Source organism: Leptodactylus fuscus, chromosome 5, assembly GCF_031893055.1.
Source record: "Leptodactylus fuscus isolate aLepFus1 chromosome 5, aLepFus1.hap2, whole genome shotgun sequence".
NCBI lineage: Eukaryota > Metazoa > Chordata > Amphibia > Anura > Leptodactylidae > Leptodactylus > Leptodactylus fuscus.
The window spans coordinates 157,522,816-157,540,769 of NC_134269.1; the positions used below are offsets into that span (position 1 = coordinate 157,522,816).

At 47.5% G+C, this 17,954-nt stretch overlaps 1 protein-coding gene across 1 annotated transcript in view; it reads right to left on the reverse strand.

Moving 5' to 3' along the window:
• CFAP54 (cilia and flagella associated protein 54) overlaps nucleotides 1-17,954 on the reverse strand; it is a 263,167-nt gene that overhangs the window by 206,905 nt on the left and 38,308 nt on the right. The window contains 2 exon segments of the mRNA XM_075274556.1: nucleotides 11,761-11,873; nucleotides 16,430-16,528. Coding sequence (XP_075130657.1) covers nucleotides 11,761-11,873; nucleotides 16,430-16,528 — 212 coding nt within the window.

Sequence of the window (17,954 nt, forward strand, 5' to 3'; positions counted from 1 at the left end):
CATGGTGGAGGGAGCCTCTAAAAAACCCAGTTTGGACCAATTCATGGTGGAGGGAGCCTCTAAACAGCCCAGTTTGGGCAAATTCATGGTGGAGGGAGCCTCTAAAAAACCCAGTTTGGACCAATTCATGGTGGAGGGAGCCTCTAACCAGCCCAGTTTGGACCAATTAATGGTGGAGGGAGCCTATAACCACCCCAGTTTGGACCAATTCATGGTGGAGGGAGCCTCTAAACAGCCAAGTTTGGACCAATTCATGGTGAAGGGAGCCTCTAAAAACCCGTTTGGACCAATTCATGGTGGAGGGAGCCTCTAACCAGCCCAGTTTGGACCAATTAATGGTGGAGGGAGCCTATAACCACCCCAGTTTGGACCAATTCATGGTGGAGGGAGCCTCTAAACAGCCAAGTTTGGACCAATTCATGGTGAAGGGAGCCTCTAAAAACCCGTTTGGACCAATTCATGGTGGAGGGAGCCTCTAACCAGCCCAGTTTGGGCAAATTCATGGTGGAGGGAGCCTCTAAACAGCCCAGTTTGGGCAAATTCATGGTGGAGGGAGCCTCTAACCAGCCCAGTTTGGACCAATTAATGGTGGAGGGAGCCTCTAACCAGCCCAGTTTGGACCAATTAATGGTGGAGGGAGCCTCTAACCACCCCAGTTTGGACCAATTCATGGTGGAGGGAGCCTCTAAACAGCCAAGTTTGGACCAATTCATGGTGGAGGGAGCCTCTAAAAACCCCAGTTTGGACCAATTCATGGTGGAGGGAGCCTCTAACCAGCCCAGTTTGGACCAATTAATGGTGGAGGGAGCCTCTAACCAGCCCAGTTTGGACCAATTAATGGTGGAGGGAGCCTCTAACCACCCCAGTTTGGACCAATTCATGGTGGAGGGAGCCTCTAAACAGCCAAGTTTGGACCAATTCATGGTGAAGGGAGCCTCTAAAAACCCGTTTGGACCAATTCATGGTGGAGGGAGCCTCTAACCAGCCCAGTTTGGGCAAATTCATGGTGGAGGGAGCCTCTAAACAGCCCAGTTTGGGCAAATTCATGGTGGAGGGAGCCTCTAACCAGCCCAGTTTGGACCAATTAATGGTGGAGGGAGCCTCTAACCAGCCCAGTTTGGACCAATTAATGGTGGAGGGAGCCTCTAACCACCCCAGTTTGGACCAATTCATGGTGGAGGGAGCCTCTAAACAGCCAAGTTTGGACCAATTCATGGTGGAGGGAGCCTCTAAAAACCCCAGTTTGGACCAATTCATGGTGGAGGGAGCCTCTAACCAGCCCAGTTTGGACCAATTAATGGTGGAGGGAGCCTCTAACCACCCCAGTTTGGACCAATTCATGGTGGAGGGAGCCTCTAAACAGCCCAGTTTGGGCAAATTCATGGTGGAGGGAGCCTCTAAAAAACCCAGTTTGGACCAATTCATGGTGGAGGGAGCCTCTAACCAGCCCAGTTTGGACCAATTAATGGTGGAGGGAGCCTCTAAACAGCCAAGTTTGGACCAATTCATGGTGGAGGGAGCCTCTAAAAACCCCAGTTTGGACCAATTCATGGTGGAGGGAGCCTCTAACCAGCCCAGTTTGGGCAAATTCATGGTGGAGGGAGCCTCTAAACAGCCCAGTTTGGGCAAATTCATGGTGGAGGGAGCCTCTAAAAAACCCAGTTTGGACCAATTCATGGTGGAGGGAGCCTCTAACCAGCCCAGTTTGGACCAATTAATGGTGGAGGGAGCCTCTAAACAGCCAAGTTTGGACCAATTCATGGTGGAGGGAGCCTCTAAAAACCCCAGTTTGGACCAATTCATGGTGGAGGGAGCCTCTAACCAGCCCAGTTTGGACCAATTAATGGTGGAGGGAGCCTCTAACCAGCCCAGTTTGGACCAATTAATGGTGGAGGGAGCCTCTAACCACCCCAGTTTGGACCAATTCATGGTGGAGGGAGCCTCTAAACAGCCAAGTTTGGACCAATTCATGGTGAAGGGAGCCTCTAAAAACCCGTTTGGACCAATTCATGGTGGAGGGAGCCTCTAACCAGCCCAGTTTGGGCAAATTCATGGTGGAGGGAGCCTCTAAACAGCCCAGTTTGGGCAAATTCATGGTGGAGGGAGCCTCTAACCAGCCCAGTTTGGACCAATTAATGGTGGAGGGAGCCTCTAACCAGCCCAGTTTGGACCAATTAATGGTGGAGGGAGCCTCTAACCACCCCAGTTTGGACCAATTCATGGTGGAGGGAGCCTCTAAACAGCCAAGTTTGGACCAATTCATGGTGGAGGGAGCCTCTAAAAACCCCAGTTTGGACCAATTCATGGTGGAGGGAGCCTCTAACCAGCCCAGTTTGGACCAATTAATGGTGGAGGGAGCCTCTAAACAGCCAAGTTTTGGGAAATTCATGGTGGAGGGAGCCTCTAACCAGCCCAGTTTGGACCAATTCATGGTGGAGGGAGCCTCTAAACAGCCCAGTTTGGGCAAATTCATGGTGGAGGGAGCCTCTAAAAAACCCAGTTTGGACCAATTCATGGTGGAGGGAGCCTCTAACCAGCCCAGTTTGGACCAATTAATGGTGGAGGGAGCCTCTAACCAGCCCAGTTTGGACCAATTAATGGTGGAGGGAGCCTCTAACCACCCCAGTTTGGACCAATTCATGGTGGAGGGAGCCTCTAAACAGCCAAGTTTGGACCAATTCATGGTGGAGGGAGCCTCTAAAAACCCCAGTTTGGACCAATTCATGGTGGAGGGAGCCTCTAACCAGCCCAGTTTGGGCAAATTCATGGTGGAGGGAGCCTCTAAACAGCCCAGTTTGGGCAAATTCATGGTGGAGGGAGCCTCTAACCAGCCCAGTTTGGACCAATTAATGGTGGAGGGAGCCTCTAACCAGCCCAGTTTGGACCAATTAATGGTGGAGGGAGCCTCTAACCAGCCCAGTCTGGACCAATTAATGGTGGAGGGAGCCTCTAACCACCCCAGTTTGGACCAATTCATGGTGGAGGGAGCCTCTAACCAGCCCAGTTTGGACCAATTCATGGTGGAGGGAGCCTCTAAAAAACCCAGTTTGGACCAATTCATGGTGGAGGGAGCCTCTAAACAGCCCAGTTTGGGCAAATTCATGGTGGAGGGAGCCTCTAAAAAACCCAGTTTGGACCAATTCATGGTGGAGGGAGCCTCTAACCAGCCCAGTTTGGACCAATTAATGGTGGAGGGAGCCTCTAAACAGCCAAGTTTGGACCAATTCATGGTGGAGGGAGCCTCTAAAAACCCCAGTTTGGACCAATTCATGGTGGAGGGAGCCTCTAACCAGCCCAGTTTGGACCAATTAATGGTGGAGGGAGCCTCTAACCAGCCCAGTTTGGACCAATTAATGGTGGAGGGAGCCTCTAACCACCCCAGTTTGGACCAATTCATGGTGGAGGGAGCCTCTAAACAGCCAAGTTTGGACCAATTCATGGTGAAGGGAGCCTCTAAAAACCCGTTTGGACCAATTCATGGTGGAGGGAGCCTCTAACCAGCCCAGTTTGGGCAAATTCATGGTGGAGGGAGCCTCTAAACAGCCCAGTTTGGGCAAATTCATGGTGGAGGGAGCCTCTAACCAGCCCAGTTTGGACCAATTAATGGTGGAGGGAGCCTCTAACCAGCCCAGTTTGGACCAATTAATGGTGGAGGGAGCCTCTAACCACCCCAGTTTGGACCAATTCATGGTGGAGGGAGCCTCTAAACAGCCAAGTTTGGACCAATTCATGGTGGAGGGAGCCTCTAAAAACCCCAGTTTGGACCAATTCATGGTGGAGGGAGCCTCTAACCAGCCCAGTTTGGACCAATTAATGGTGGAGGGAGCCTCTAACCAGCCCAGTTTGGACCAATTAATGGTGGAGGGAGCCTCTAACCACCCCAGTTTGGACCAATTCATGGTGGAGGGAGCCTCTAAACAGCCAAGTTTGGACCAATTCATGGTGAAGGGAGCCTCTAAAAACCCGTTTGGACCAATTCATGGTGGAGGGAGCCTCTAACCAGCCCAGTTTGGGCAAATTCATGGTGGAGGGAGCCTCTAAACAGCCCAGTTTGGGCAAATTCATGGTGGAGGGAGCCTCTAACCAGCCCAGTTTGGACCAATTAATGGTGGAGGGAGCCTCTAACCAGCCCAGTTTGGACCAATTAATGGTGGAGGGAGCCTCTAACCACCCCAGTTTGGACCAATTCATGGTGGAGGGAGCCTCTAAACAGCCAAGTTTGGACCAATTCATGGTGGAGGGAGCCTCTAAAAACCCCAGTTTGGACCAATTCATGGTGGAGGGAGCCTCTAACCAGCCCAGTTTGGACCAATTAATGGTGGAGGGAGCCTCTAACCACCCCAGTTTGGACCAATTCATGGTGGAGGGAGCCTCTAAACAGCCCAGTTTGGGCAAATTCATGGTGGAGGGAGCCTCTAAAAAACCCAGTTTGGACCAATTCATGGTGGAGGGAGCCTCTAACCAGCCCAGTTTGGACCAATTAATGGTGGAGGGAGCCTCTAAACAGCCAAGTTTGGACCAATTCATGGTGGAGGGAGCCTCTAAAAACCCCAGTTTGGACCAATTCATGGTGGAGGGAGCCTCTAACCAGCCCAGTTTGGGCAAATTCATGGTGGAGGGAGCCTCTAAACAGCCCAGTTTGGGCAAATTCATGGTGGAGGGAGCCTCTAAAAAACCCAGTTTGGACCAATTCATGGTGGAGGGAGCCTCTAACCAGCCCAGTTTGGACCAATTAATGGTGGAGGGAGCCTCTAAACAGCCAAGTTTGGACCAATTCATGGTGGAGGGAGCCTCTAAAAACCCCAGTTTGGACCAATTCATGGTGGAGGGAGCCTCTAACCAGCCCAGTTTGGACCAATTAATGGTGGAGGGAGCCTCTAACCAGCCCAGTTTGGACCAATTAATGGTGGAGGGAGCCTCTAACCACCCCAGTTTGGACCAATTCATGGTGGAGGGAGCCTCTAAACAGCCAAGTTTGGACCAATTCATGGTGAAGGGAGCCTCTAAAAACCCGTTTGGACCAATTCATGGTGGAGGGAGCCTCTAACCAGCCCAGTTTGGGCAAATTCATGGTGGAGGGAGCCTCTAAACAGCCCAGTTTGGGCAAATTCATGGTGGAGGGAGCCTCTAACCAGCCCAGTTTGGACCAATTAATGGTGGAGGGAGCCTCTAACCAGCCCAGTTTGGACCAATTAATGGTGGAGGGAGCCTCTAACCACCCCAGTTTGGACCAATTCATGGTGGAGGGAGCCTCTAAACAGCCAAGTTTGGACCAATTCATGGTGGAGGGAGCCTCTAAAAACCCCAGTTTGGACCAATTCATGGTGGAGGGAGCCTCTAACCAGCCCAGTTTGGGCAAATTCATGGTGGAGGGAGCCTCTAAACAGCCCAGTTTGGGCAAATTCATGGTGGAGGGAGCCTCTAACCAGCCCAGTTTGGACCAATTAATGGTGGAGGGAGCCTCTAACCAGCCCAGTTTGGACCAATTAATGGTGGAGGGAGCCTCTAACCAGCCCAGTTTGGACCAATTAATGGTGGAGGGAGCCTCTAACCACCCCAGTTTGGACCAATTCATGGTGGAGGGAGCCTCTAACCAGCCCAGTTTGGACCAATTCATGGTGGAGGGAGCCTCTAAAAAACCCAGTTTGGACCAATTCATGGTGGAGGGAGCCTCTAAACAGCCCAGTTTGGGCAAATTCATGGTGGAGGGAGCCTCTAAACAGCCCAGTTTGGGCAAATTCATGGTGGAGGGAGCCTCTAACCAGCCCAGTTTGGACCAATTAATGGTGGAGGGAGCCTCTAACCAGCCCAGTTTGGACCAATTCATGGTGGAGGGAGCCTCTAAACAGCCCAGTTTGGGCAAATTCATGGTGGAAGGAGCCTCTAACCAGCAGAGTTGTGGGAAAGCAGGGTGGAGGGAGCCTCTAACCAGCAGAGTTGGTGGAAATCAGGGTGGAGGGAGCCTCTAACCAGCAGAGTTGGGGGAAATCATGTTGGAGGGAGCCTAGTATTAGCAGAATTGTGCAACGCTTATGGTGGATGAGTATGAGGATGCGGAGGAATTGGAGAGGTTGAGTACAGACATGGAGTTTCATGTTGGGGTGCTTTACACAGGTGGGCACAAAAATGAAGGCTCTATCCAGTGGTGGTTCATTTTTATCAAAGTGAGCCGGTCGGCACTCTCAGCTGACAGACGGGTGCGCTTGTCAGTGATGATGCCACCGGCTGCACTGAACACCCTCTCAGATAGGACGCTGGCGGCAGGACAGGACAGCACCTCCAAGGCATATAGGGCAAGTTCAAGCCACAGGTCCAACTTCGACACCCAATACGTGTAGGGCGCAGAGGGGTCGGAGAGGACAGGGCTGTGGTCGGAAAGGTATTCCCGCAACATGCGCCTATACTTCTCACGCCTGGTGACACTAGGACCCTCCGTGGCGGCACTTTGGCGAGGGGGTGCCATCAAGGTGTCCCAGACCTTAGACAGTGTGCCCCTCGTTTGTGTGGACCGGTGAGAACTTGGTTGCCTACTGGAGGAACTGCCCTCCCTGCCGCCAACGTCACATGCTGGAAACATCTCCATCATATTCTGCACCAATTGCCTGTGGCAAGCATTGATGCGATTGGCCCTCCCCTCTACCGGAATAAAAGACGAGATGTTGTTTTTATACCGGGGGTCAAGGATAGCAAAGATCCAGTACTGGTTGTCCTCCATGATTTTGACAATACGCTTGTCGGTTGTAAAGCACCCCAACATGAACTCAGCCATGTCTGCCACAGTGTTAGTTGGCATGACTCCTCTGGCCCCACCGGAAAGTTCAATCTCCATTTCCTCCTCATCCTCCATGTCTACCCATCCGCGCTGCAACAATGGGACGATTCGAAGTTGCCCGGAAGCCTCCTGTATCACCATCACATCATCGGACAACTCTTCTTCCTCCTCCTCCTCCTCCTCCATTAAACGCAGTGAAGCGGACAGATGTGTGGACCTACTCTCCAGCTGTGACGGATCGGATGCTATCCCTAACTCCTCTGTGTGATCTGAGTTATCCCTGATGTCAATCAGGGATTCTCTCAGAACACACAAGAGCGGGATTGTAAGGCTCACCATCGCATCCTCAGAGCTCACCCTCCTTGTGGACTCCTCAAAGACCCGTAGGATGTCACAAAGGTCTCTCATCCATGGCCACTCATGGATGTGAAACTGAGGCAGCTGACTTTGTGGCACCCTAGGGTTTTGTAGCTGGTATTCCATCAAAGGTCTCTGCTGCTCAACCACTCTATTCAACATCTGAAACGTTGAGTTCCAGCGTGTGGGGACGTCGCACAAAAGCCGGTGTTGTGGCACATGCAGGCGTTGCTGGAGAGATTTTAAGCTAGCAGCGGCTACTGTCGACTTGCGAAAGTGGGCGCACATGCGCCGCACTTTCACCAGTAGCTCTGGAACATTGGGGTAGCTCTTTAGGAAACGTTGCACCACTAGGTTGAAGACGTGGGCCAGGCATGGAACATGTTGGAGTCCGGCAAGCTCCAGAGCTGCTACCAGGTTCCGGCCGTTATCACAAACGACCATGCCTGGGCCCAGGTGCAGCGGCTCAAACCATATTGCCGTCTCATCGAGGAGGGCATCCCTCACCTCGGAGGCAGTGTGCTGTCTGTCCCCCAAGCTGATCAGCTTCAGCACAGCCTGCTGACGTCTACCAACGCCAGTGCTGCAACGTTTCCAACTCGTAGCTGGGGTCAATCTAACAGCGGAGGAGGAGGCGGTGGCGGAGGAGGAGGCGGTAGAGGAGGAGGAGGAGGGGGGTGTTCTTCTCGTGTCCCTGCCAGGAATGTTAGGCGGGGAGACGAGGTACACCGGGCCAGTTTGGGAAGCAGTCCCAGCCTCAACTACATTCACCCAGTGTGCCGTCAGTGAAATGTAGCGTCCCTGTCCGCATGCACTTGTCCACGCGTCGGTGGTCAAGTGGACCTTTGTGCAAAGCGCGGAACTAAGGGCCCGCCTGATGTTGAGTGACACGTGCTGGTGCAAGGCGGGGACGGCACACCGGGAGAAGTAGTGACGGCTAGGGACGGCATAGCGAGGTGCCGCAGTTGCCATCAGGTCCAGGAAGGCGGGAGTTTCAACAAGCCGGAACGCCAACATCTCCTGGGCCAGCAGTTTAGCGATGTTGGCGTTCAAGGCTTGCGCGTGTGGGTGGTTAGCAGTGTATTTCTGCCGCCGCTCCAATGTCTGAGAGATGGTGGGTTGTTGTAAAGAAACGCCTGATGGTGCCTTTGATGGTGCAGGAGAAGGAGATAAGACAGGACCAGGGGAGGATGAGGTAGAAGTCAACAAAGTGGCGGAGGCAGATGAAGTGGTGTCCTGGCTCGTCCTCTGGAGTGCATCGCCAGCACAGTCAGCAGTGGCAGTGGCAGAGGCAGAGGCAGTGGCAGAGGCAGTGGCAGTGGCGTGAACGGCAGGCGGCCTTTGTCCTGCCGTTGCTGCCTGCCACTGATTCCAGTGCTTGGATTCCAAATGACGGCGCATTGAAGTGGTGGACAGGTTGCTCTTCTCAGAGCCCCTAATCAATTTCGAGAGGCAAATTGTGCAGACAACACTATATCTGTCCTCGGCGCATTCCTTGAAAAAACTCCACACCTTCGAGAAACGTGCCCTCGAGGTGGGAGTTTTTCGGGGCTGGGTACGAACTGGAACATCTTGGGAGATTCCGGGTGTGGCCTGGCTTCGCCTAAGCTGCTGACCTCTGCCTCTGCCTCTAGCTACCCTTTTTGGTGCTGCACCTGCCTCAACATCCACACTACTTTCCCCGCTTGACATCCCCCCTGTCCAGGTCGGGTCAGTGTCCTCATCATCCACCACTTCCTCTTCCAACTCCTGTCTCATCTCCTCCTCCCGCACAATGCGCCGGTCAACTGGATGCCCTGACGGCAACTGCGTCACATCATCGTCGATGAGGGTGGGTTGCTGGTCATCCACCACCAAATCGAACGGAGATGGAGGAGACTCTAGTGTTTGAGCATCTGGACACAGATGCTCCTCTGTTAGGTTCGTGGAATCGTGACGTGGAGAGGCAGGTTGAGGGACAATGAAAGGAGCGGAGAACAGCTCTGGGGAGCAGGGACAGTTTGGGTTATTGTTCTGTAAAGCTTCGGAATTTTGGGAGGAAGGAAGACAAGACTGTTGGGTAATAGGAGGAGAGGAGGCAGAGTCTGACTGGCTGCTGGACAATGTGCTGTAAGCGTTCTCTGACAGCCATTGCAAGACCTGTTCCTGGTTCTCGGGCCTACTAAGGTTTGTACCCTGCAGTTTAGTTAATGTGGCAAGCAACCCTGGCACTGTGGAGTGGCGCAATGCTTGCTGCCCCACAGGAGTAGGCACGGGACGCCCTGTGGCTTCACTGCTACCTTGCTCCCCAGAACCATTCCCCCGACCTCGCCCACGGCCTCGTCCACGTCCCTTTCCGGGAGCCTTGCGCATTTTGAATTCCTAGTTAGAAATTGGCACTGTATACCAGTAGTAAAAATTGTGGGTGCACGTAACCCCAATATATTCTTTGAATTCCCAGTCAGACACTGGCACTATATGGCAGTAGCAAGAAATGAGGGTATTTGTATTCCCAATATACTCTTTGAATTCCCAGTCAGACAATGGCACTGTATACCAGTAGTAAAAATTGTGGGTGCACGTAACCCCAATATATTCTTTGAATTACCAGTCAGAAACTGGCACTATATGGCAGTAGCAAGAAATGAGGGTATTTATAACCCCAATATATTCTTTGAATTCCCAGTCAGACAATGGCACTGTATACCAGTAGTAAAAATTGTGGGTGCACGTAACCCCAATATATTCTTTGAATTCCCAGTCAGAAACTGGCACTATATGGCAGTAGCAAGAAATGAGGGTATTTGTATTCCCAATATACTCTTTGAATTCCCAGTCAGACAATGGCACTGTATACCAGTAGTAAAAATTGTGGGTGCACGTAACCCCAATATATTCTTTGAATTACCAGTCAGAAACTGGCACTATATGGCAGTAGCAAGAAATGAGGGTATTTGTATTCCCAATATACTCTTTGAATTCCCAGTCAGACAATGGCACTGTATACCAGTAGTAAAAATTGTGGGTGTATATAGCCCCAATTCTATTGCTAGGGGACTTGCAGGGTATTTCTGGGGTGAAGGTGGGGGGGCACACCGTTGGAACGGGTATGGGGGGTATATATCGGGTATACGGGAATACACTGACAGTGTATTCCATTCAGGATCCTGGGAAAGCTGGGTTGCGGCGATTGAGCCCGTCAGTGCCACGTTACACTGACAAGCTTCTCCCTGGAATTTAGCTCTTACAAGAGCTGTTGGTTGTCTTCTCCTTCCTATCCTAGCCTGTCCCTGCCTACCCAGAATCTAAGCCCTAGCTAGCTGGACGGAAACCTCCGTCCTCGGTGAATTGCAAGCTCAGAATGACGCGAACCTGGGCGGCGCTGTTCTTTTAAATTAGAGGTCACATGTTTTCGGCAGCCAATGGGTTTTGCCTACTTTTTTCAACGTCACCGGTGTCGTAGTTCCTGTCCCACCTACCCTGCGCTGTTATTGGAGCAAAAAAGGCGCCAGGGAAGGTGGGAGGGGAATCGAGTAATGGCGCACTTTACCACGCGGTGTTCGATTCGATTCGAACATGCCGAACAGCCTAATATCCGATCGAACATGAGTTCGATAGAACACTGTTCGCTCATCTCTAGTCTTTTTCCTTTTCTGCCTGGTAACAAACACCAAACCACAAAATAACAGCATGTCCGCATAAGGACAATAAAAAGCTGATACAAGAGTTCATCCCCATACAGTTTCCATATTGTCAGTAAGACATCTTCAGTGGGAGATGTGCAGCCAACAAGTGATCTTTTATGCCCACAGAAGTGTTTGCATGTTTCTTGACTGATCGCCCTCATGTTTATACAGGGTAATGATCAGAAATGTTCTTACAAATGTTTGTTTGACCCATTGTGGTCCTTTAGTCTATGAATGACTTTATTCCTTGGAGATTACACTCCAATATGTAGTAGACAGAGCTCAGACAGGATCACATTCCTTATAACAAATTGAAAAGAGACCCCACACTCATTTATACGCTGCTGATCAAGTCTATTAATCACAATTAATGGCGCCATTCCAAAGCGGCAGCGGCTATAATACAAAGCTGCTATTGGCACAGTTTACTTATAAGCAATCCAATGGTTTGTAAAAGGTCTAGTGTGGGACTGAAATGTCAAACACATTTGTATGAATTGTGATTAATAAAAGTGATTAGCAAGAATAAGTGGCAGATTCTCTTTTCTATTTGTGTCTCTATGGTTAGAGAATAAAACTGGAAACCTTTGCAGCCACATCTATTGGCCATATGGATGGCATACATGACAGAAGTGATTAATGCTTTCCCGGTTTCCATTTTCCTTAACTTTCCATATCGTCAAGCATTGTTTCATTCTGCGCTGTATATCCATTTCTACTTATTTCACACCAATGCATGAAATATGAAAATATGAAACACATATATTAGTATTCCAACAGATAAAGGCACTGTAACACAGACTTCTGAACCAAATGATTGCAAACTGGTGATCTCATGAGATTTCAAGGGTGTTTCAGTGGGTTTCATACTCATGGACTCTGTAGTTAGGGGAAAATAACTTGCCTTGATAAATAAGAAAATACTGTCAATACTGATAACAATTCTAGACTGCTTTATCTTATTACCTGTAGATATGAATATAATGGAGCTATAATGGCATCAAATGCTTCCCAGTGTTCATAGCTAAATGCCAATTTGGAAAACTTCACAACAGCTTCTGCAGACACAGCATCCTTTTCTGAAACAGACACAAAAGAGACAAAGCAATGCAGACCTCCATATACACATCCGGCACAATAGATAGCTCTGCTGCATTCCACAACTTGGTTATCAATATATCATCAGTCCCAGTGTGAATTGTACGTGGCAGTAGGAACATTTAAACTAATTTTAGACAATGTAATGCTGCCTTTGGCGGTGTCTGGCATCTTGTGAATCTTCGAGGATGCTTGGCGAACGTTTGTTTTTGAATGATTTATTTCTTTTTGCAGTACATTTATCTTATTGTACGCGATTAAGTCATCAGTTATGTTACATGCTCTTTAGTTTGCCTAGTCTGCTCCTTTGGTTAGAGACTGAGATTTTATATGAATAACATTCAGACACAGAATTTTACAAGTAAATAGCAGATGCTGATTTTGAAGTATTCTCCTACAATGCTATGAAAATTTCTAATGCTTTGCTGGTAGAACACCTTAGCATATGTATATCAGTAAAGCAGATATATATATTGTTGTATATATTGTTATGTGTGTATATATACAGTACAGACCAAAAGTTTGGACACCTTCTCATTCAAAGAGTTTTCTGTATTTTCATGACTCAGCATGCTCAGTATCCCTGCTACTGTACCCCTGCTACTGCGCCGGCGCGGGATTACAAGCAATGACGCCGGAAAAAGAAGACGAAGAAGACGGGACTCGAGGACATCGCTGCAAGAAGAAAGAAGATGTAGGCGTAGCTAAAGATGACGTAGGACCGAGCATGCCCGCCCAGGGAACATGATAAGGTATGATTATCATATTTTTTAGGATATTATTTTAAAACGGGGGGGGGGGGGGGGGGGGTAGTTTAATATAACATTAGCAATGCCTGAATAGCCTTTTTAAAGGCTATTCACGCATATGTGGGGCTCTATCAGCATAATTTTGCTGATAGAGCCCCTTTAACACATGTAGAATTATATACTTAACAAAAACATGTGAAACAACTGAAAATATGTCTCATATTCTAGATTCTTCAAAGTAGCCTCCTTTTGCTTTGATTCCTGCTTTGCACAGTCTTGGCATTCTCTTGATGAGATTCAAGAGGTAGTCACCTGAAATGGTCTTCTAACAGTCTTGAAGGAGTTCCCAGAGATGGTTAGCACTTGTTGGCCCTTTTGCCTTCACTCTGCGGTCCAGCTCACCCCAAACCATCTCGATTGGGTTCAGGTCTGGTGACTGTGGAGGCCAGGTCATCTGGCATAGCACCCCACCCATCACTCTCCTTCTTGGTCAAATAGCCCTTACACAGCCTGGAGGTGTGTTTGGGATCATTGTCCTGTTGAAAAATAAATGATGGTCCAACTAAACCCAAACCGGATGGAATAGTATGCCACTGCAAGATGCTGTGGTAGCCATGCTGGTTCAGTATGCCTTCAATTTTGAATAAATCCCCAACAGTGTCACCAGCAAAGCACCCCCACAACATCACACCTCCTCCTCCATGCTTCACGGTGGGAACCAGGCATGTAGAGTCCATCCGTTCACCTTTTCTGCGTCCCACAAAGACACGGTGGTTGAAACCAAAGATCTCAAATTTGGACTCATCAGACCAAAGCACAGATTTCCAGTGGTCTAACGTCCATTCCTTGTGTTCTTTAGCCCAAACAAGTCTCTTCTGCTTGTTGCCTGTCCTTAGCAGTGGTTTTCTAGCAACTATTTTACCATGAAGGCCTGCTGCACAAAGTCTTCTCTTAACAGTTGTTGTACAGATGTGTCTATTGCTAGAACTCTGTGTGGCATTGACCTGGTATCTAATCTGAGCTGCTGTTAACCTGCGATTTCTGAAGCTGGTGACTAGGATGAACTTATCCTACGCAGCAGAGGTGACTCTTGGTCTTCCTTTCCTGGGGCGGTCCTCATGTCAGCCAGTTTCTTTGTAGCGCTTGATGGTTTTTGCAACTGCACTTGGGGACACTTTCAAAGTTTTCCCAATTTTTCGGACTGACTGACCTTCATTTCTTAAAGTAATGATGGCCACTCGTTTTTCTTTACTTAGCTGCTTTTTTCTTGCCATAACACAAATTCTAACAGTCTATTCAGTAGGACTATCAGCTGAGTATCCTCATGACTTCTGCACAACACAACCCATTTATAAGGCAAGAAATCCCACTTATTAAACCTAACAGGGCACAACTGTGAAGTGAAAACCATTTCTGGTGACTACCTCTTGAAGCTCACCAAGAGAATGCCAAGAGTGTGCAAAGCAGTAATCAAAGCAAAAGGTGGCTACTTTGAAGAATCTAGAATATAAGACACATTTTCAGTTGTTTCACACTTTTTTGTTAAGTATATAATTCCACATGTGTTAATTCATAGTTTTGATGCCTTCAGTGTGAATCTACAATTTTCATAGTCATGAAAATACAGAAAACTCTTTGAATGAGAAGGTTTGTCCAAACTTTTGGTCTGTAGTATATATATTTATTTAACAACCAGCATCATGTTCAATGATGGAAAATCTTTATTGGAGCCAGAACATACATACACAGGGCAATACCTCACTTCCTGAACCCTGACTAATCTATTGAGGGCAAGATACTCTGCTGAGGTTTCTTCACACCAGTCTGACTCAAAGTCCTTTCTGGAATCCAGTCTTCTCGGGACAGACCTGCTGTCCGTCTCCAACTGGTCCACAGTGCACCTGTATGGTATGGGTGTAGTCAGGGTCCTTTTCAACCCTGTTTTTGGTCACTCTACAGTGCCCTCTAGGTTCACACATTATATATATATATATATATACATACATATATATATATATATATATATACACACACACACACACACACACACACACACTTGGCCAAAAGTATTGGCACCCCTATTCTGTCAGATAATACTCATTTTCTTCCAGAAAATGATTGCAAGCACAAACTCTTTGGTATTAATATCTTCATTTACTTTGCTTGCAATGAAAAAATCAGAAAAGAGAATGAAAAAAAAGTCAAATCATTGATCATTTTACACAAAACTCCAAAAATGGGCAGGACAAAAGTATTGGCACCCTCAGCCTAATACTTGGTAGCACAACCTTTAGACAAAATAACTGCGCACAACCATTTCTGGTAACCATCAATGAGTTTCTTACAATGCACTGCTGGAATTTTAGACCATTCTTCTTTGGCAAACTGCTCCAGGTCCCTGAGATGTGAAGGGTGCCTTCTCCAAACTGTCATCAAGAGATCTCTCCACAGGTGTTCTATGGGATTCAGGTCTGCACTCATTGCTGCCACTTTAGAAGTCTCCAGTGCTTTCTCTCAAACCATTTTCTAGTGCTTTTTGAAGTGTGTTTTGGGTCATTGTCCTGCTGGAAGACCCATGACCTCTGAGGGAGACCCAGCTTTCTCACACTGGGCCCTACATTATGCTGCTAAATTTGTTGGTAGTCTTCAGACTTCATAATGCCATACACACGGTCAAGCAGTCCAGTGCCAGAGGCAGCAAAGCAACCCCAAAACATCAGGGAACTTCCGCCATGTTTGACTGTAGGGACCGTGTTCTTTTCTTTGAAGGCCTCTTTTTTTTTTTTCCTGTAAACTCTATGTTGATGCCTTTTCCCAAAAAGCTCTACTTTTGTCTCATCTGACCAGAGAACATTCTTCCAAAACGTTTTTGGCTTTCTCAGGTAAGTTTTGGCAAACTCCAGCCTGGCTTTTTTATGTCTCTGGGTAAGAAGTGGGGTCTTCCTGGGTATCCTACCATACAGTCCCTTTTCATTCAGACGCCGACGGATTGTACGGGTTGACACTGTTGTACCCTCGGACTGCAGGGCAGCTTGAACTTGTTTGGATGTTAGTCGAGGTTCTTTATCCACCATCCGCACAATCTTGCGTTGAAATCTCTCGTCAATTTTTCTTTCCCGTCCACATCTAGGGAGGTTAGCCACAGTGCCATGGGCTTTAAACTTCTTGATGACACTGCGCACAGTAGACACAGGAACATTCAGGTCTTTGGAGATGGACTTGTAGCCTTGAGATTGCTCATGCTTTCTCACAATTTTGCTTCTCAAGTCCTCAGACAGTTCTTTGGTCTTCTTTCTTTTCTCCATGCTCAATGTGGTACACACAAGGACACAGAACAGAGGTTGCGTCAACTTTAATCCATTTCAACTGGCTGCAAGTGTGATTTAGTTATTGCCACCACCTGTTAGGTGCCTCAGGTAAGTAACAGGTGCTGTTAATTACACAAATTAGAGAAGCATCACATGATTTTTCAAACAGTGCCAATACTTTTGTCCACCCCCTTTTTTATGTTTGATGTTGAATTATATCCAATTTGGCTTTTTAACAATTCTTTTTGTGGTTTTTCATTGAAGACAAATTAAATGAAGATAATAATACCAAAGAATTTGTGATTGCAATCATTTTCTGGAAGAAAATGAGTATTATCTGACAGAATGCAGGGGTGCTAATACTTCTAGCCAATACTGTATATACAGTAGTATACATACACACACACATACACATCTTTATATATTTGAAGACCATTTGAGTCTAGCTCACAGTTTAATACCAGTAGATGAAGAGCTCACCCTGTACTGCTAGCTCCAGTAAAGAGGACTCTTTTAGCAATTTACACAGCTCATTTTGGGGTGTACCTCTGGAATTCCGTTCTCCTTTATTGCCTCCCCCTAAAGTAAAGACAAAAAAGTAATTTATATAAATGTTATATCAGTCCCAGATTCCTGACTTATGTGTGGTCCAGTGCAGGTCTGGAATAGGTTTCAGCCCCAGGTGTGGGTCCTGAGGCTCGTTACTGGCCCATAAAAGGCTGAAGAGCCTACACTTCAGAGCAGATCCAGGAAGTGAGGAGGTGCCTGGGTCTGTCTTGTAACTCTGAGAATGGTGAGATCAATTTGTGCTTGTGTTTATCGTGAGGCTGATAGTAAGCCACACGTATATAGTTAGGTTATTAATTCTGTATAGTTAGTCGCTTGGATGAGCAGGATTTTGATTTATTTTTTCCTGAAGTTAAGGCTGTATTTTGTTTTACTCATTTGGGCCTGAAGTGAAGGTTTATTTATTTTCCTGTTTTTTCTAAATAAACAGTTGCTGCACAGTTTATGTCCCTGTCTTGACTGTTTGGGTCCGTACCACTGCTTCTACCAAGCTACCTTCCCCACAATGTATATAAATGTTGTAGATGCAAACCATATTACAAACAAGAAATGTAGGGCTGCCTGCTTTAGTCTGACTCACTACCAGCACTGCAGCCCACCACCAGGGCTGCAGGAATTGTGGTTTTCACCGCAGCTCTTTATTATTTTATGTACTACTCCACTCTGCTATTAAGTATCGCTCTCCTGATGAACCTTTTTGAGGCGAAACACGTCGAGAGATAGAGAGATAAATGAGAAATATGATGTATTGATAGACAACTGTAGCACTGTTAGACTGGCCAGGAATTAGCTGGGCTGCATGAATATGGTTTTTTTTGTTTAGTCCTGCATTTAAACAGGCCACTTGTGTTACTGACCCACAAGAGACACTATGGGTGTTGCCCTCATTGCAGTTAACCCTTAGCAATTAACTCTTTGTTGGCCATATGGTGCTGGTTGTCTGGTTTTACATGGTGTGGTATTAGGAAGGGGTCACATGGAAAGGGGTTTCTTGACAGTTAAAATAATCCAGTGAAACCACCAACTGGATTCTAAACCCTTGAACTGACAGGAACCAACCCCCCTCCTAAGTTATTTTTACTTATAGGGACCAGGTGGAATATAGGGTCCTGGGTGTGTATGTGTTTGTGTAGTGGGAATATTAAGAATGAATTTTAGCAAATTATTTAATAAAAGTTAGGTTTAAGCCATCAAGTAAGGGGTACCCTTCAGACATTTAGAACTTCACTTCGCTGCAATCGAAAGGTTCCAGAGGGCAACAATGAAAAGGGAATTACTTCATCCTGCACATGTTGGGGCCAGTTTATGGTGGAAAAATCACCTGACAGGTTCTCTTTACACTTACTTATAATAAAATATTGGACAGTTTACTAATATCTGTCTTGTTTTATGATGAATAGTTTACATTCAGAGACTGAAGCAATAAAGATCTTGCCCT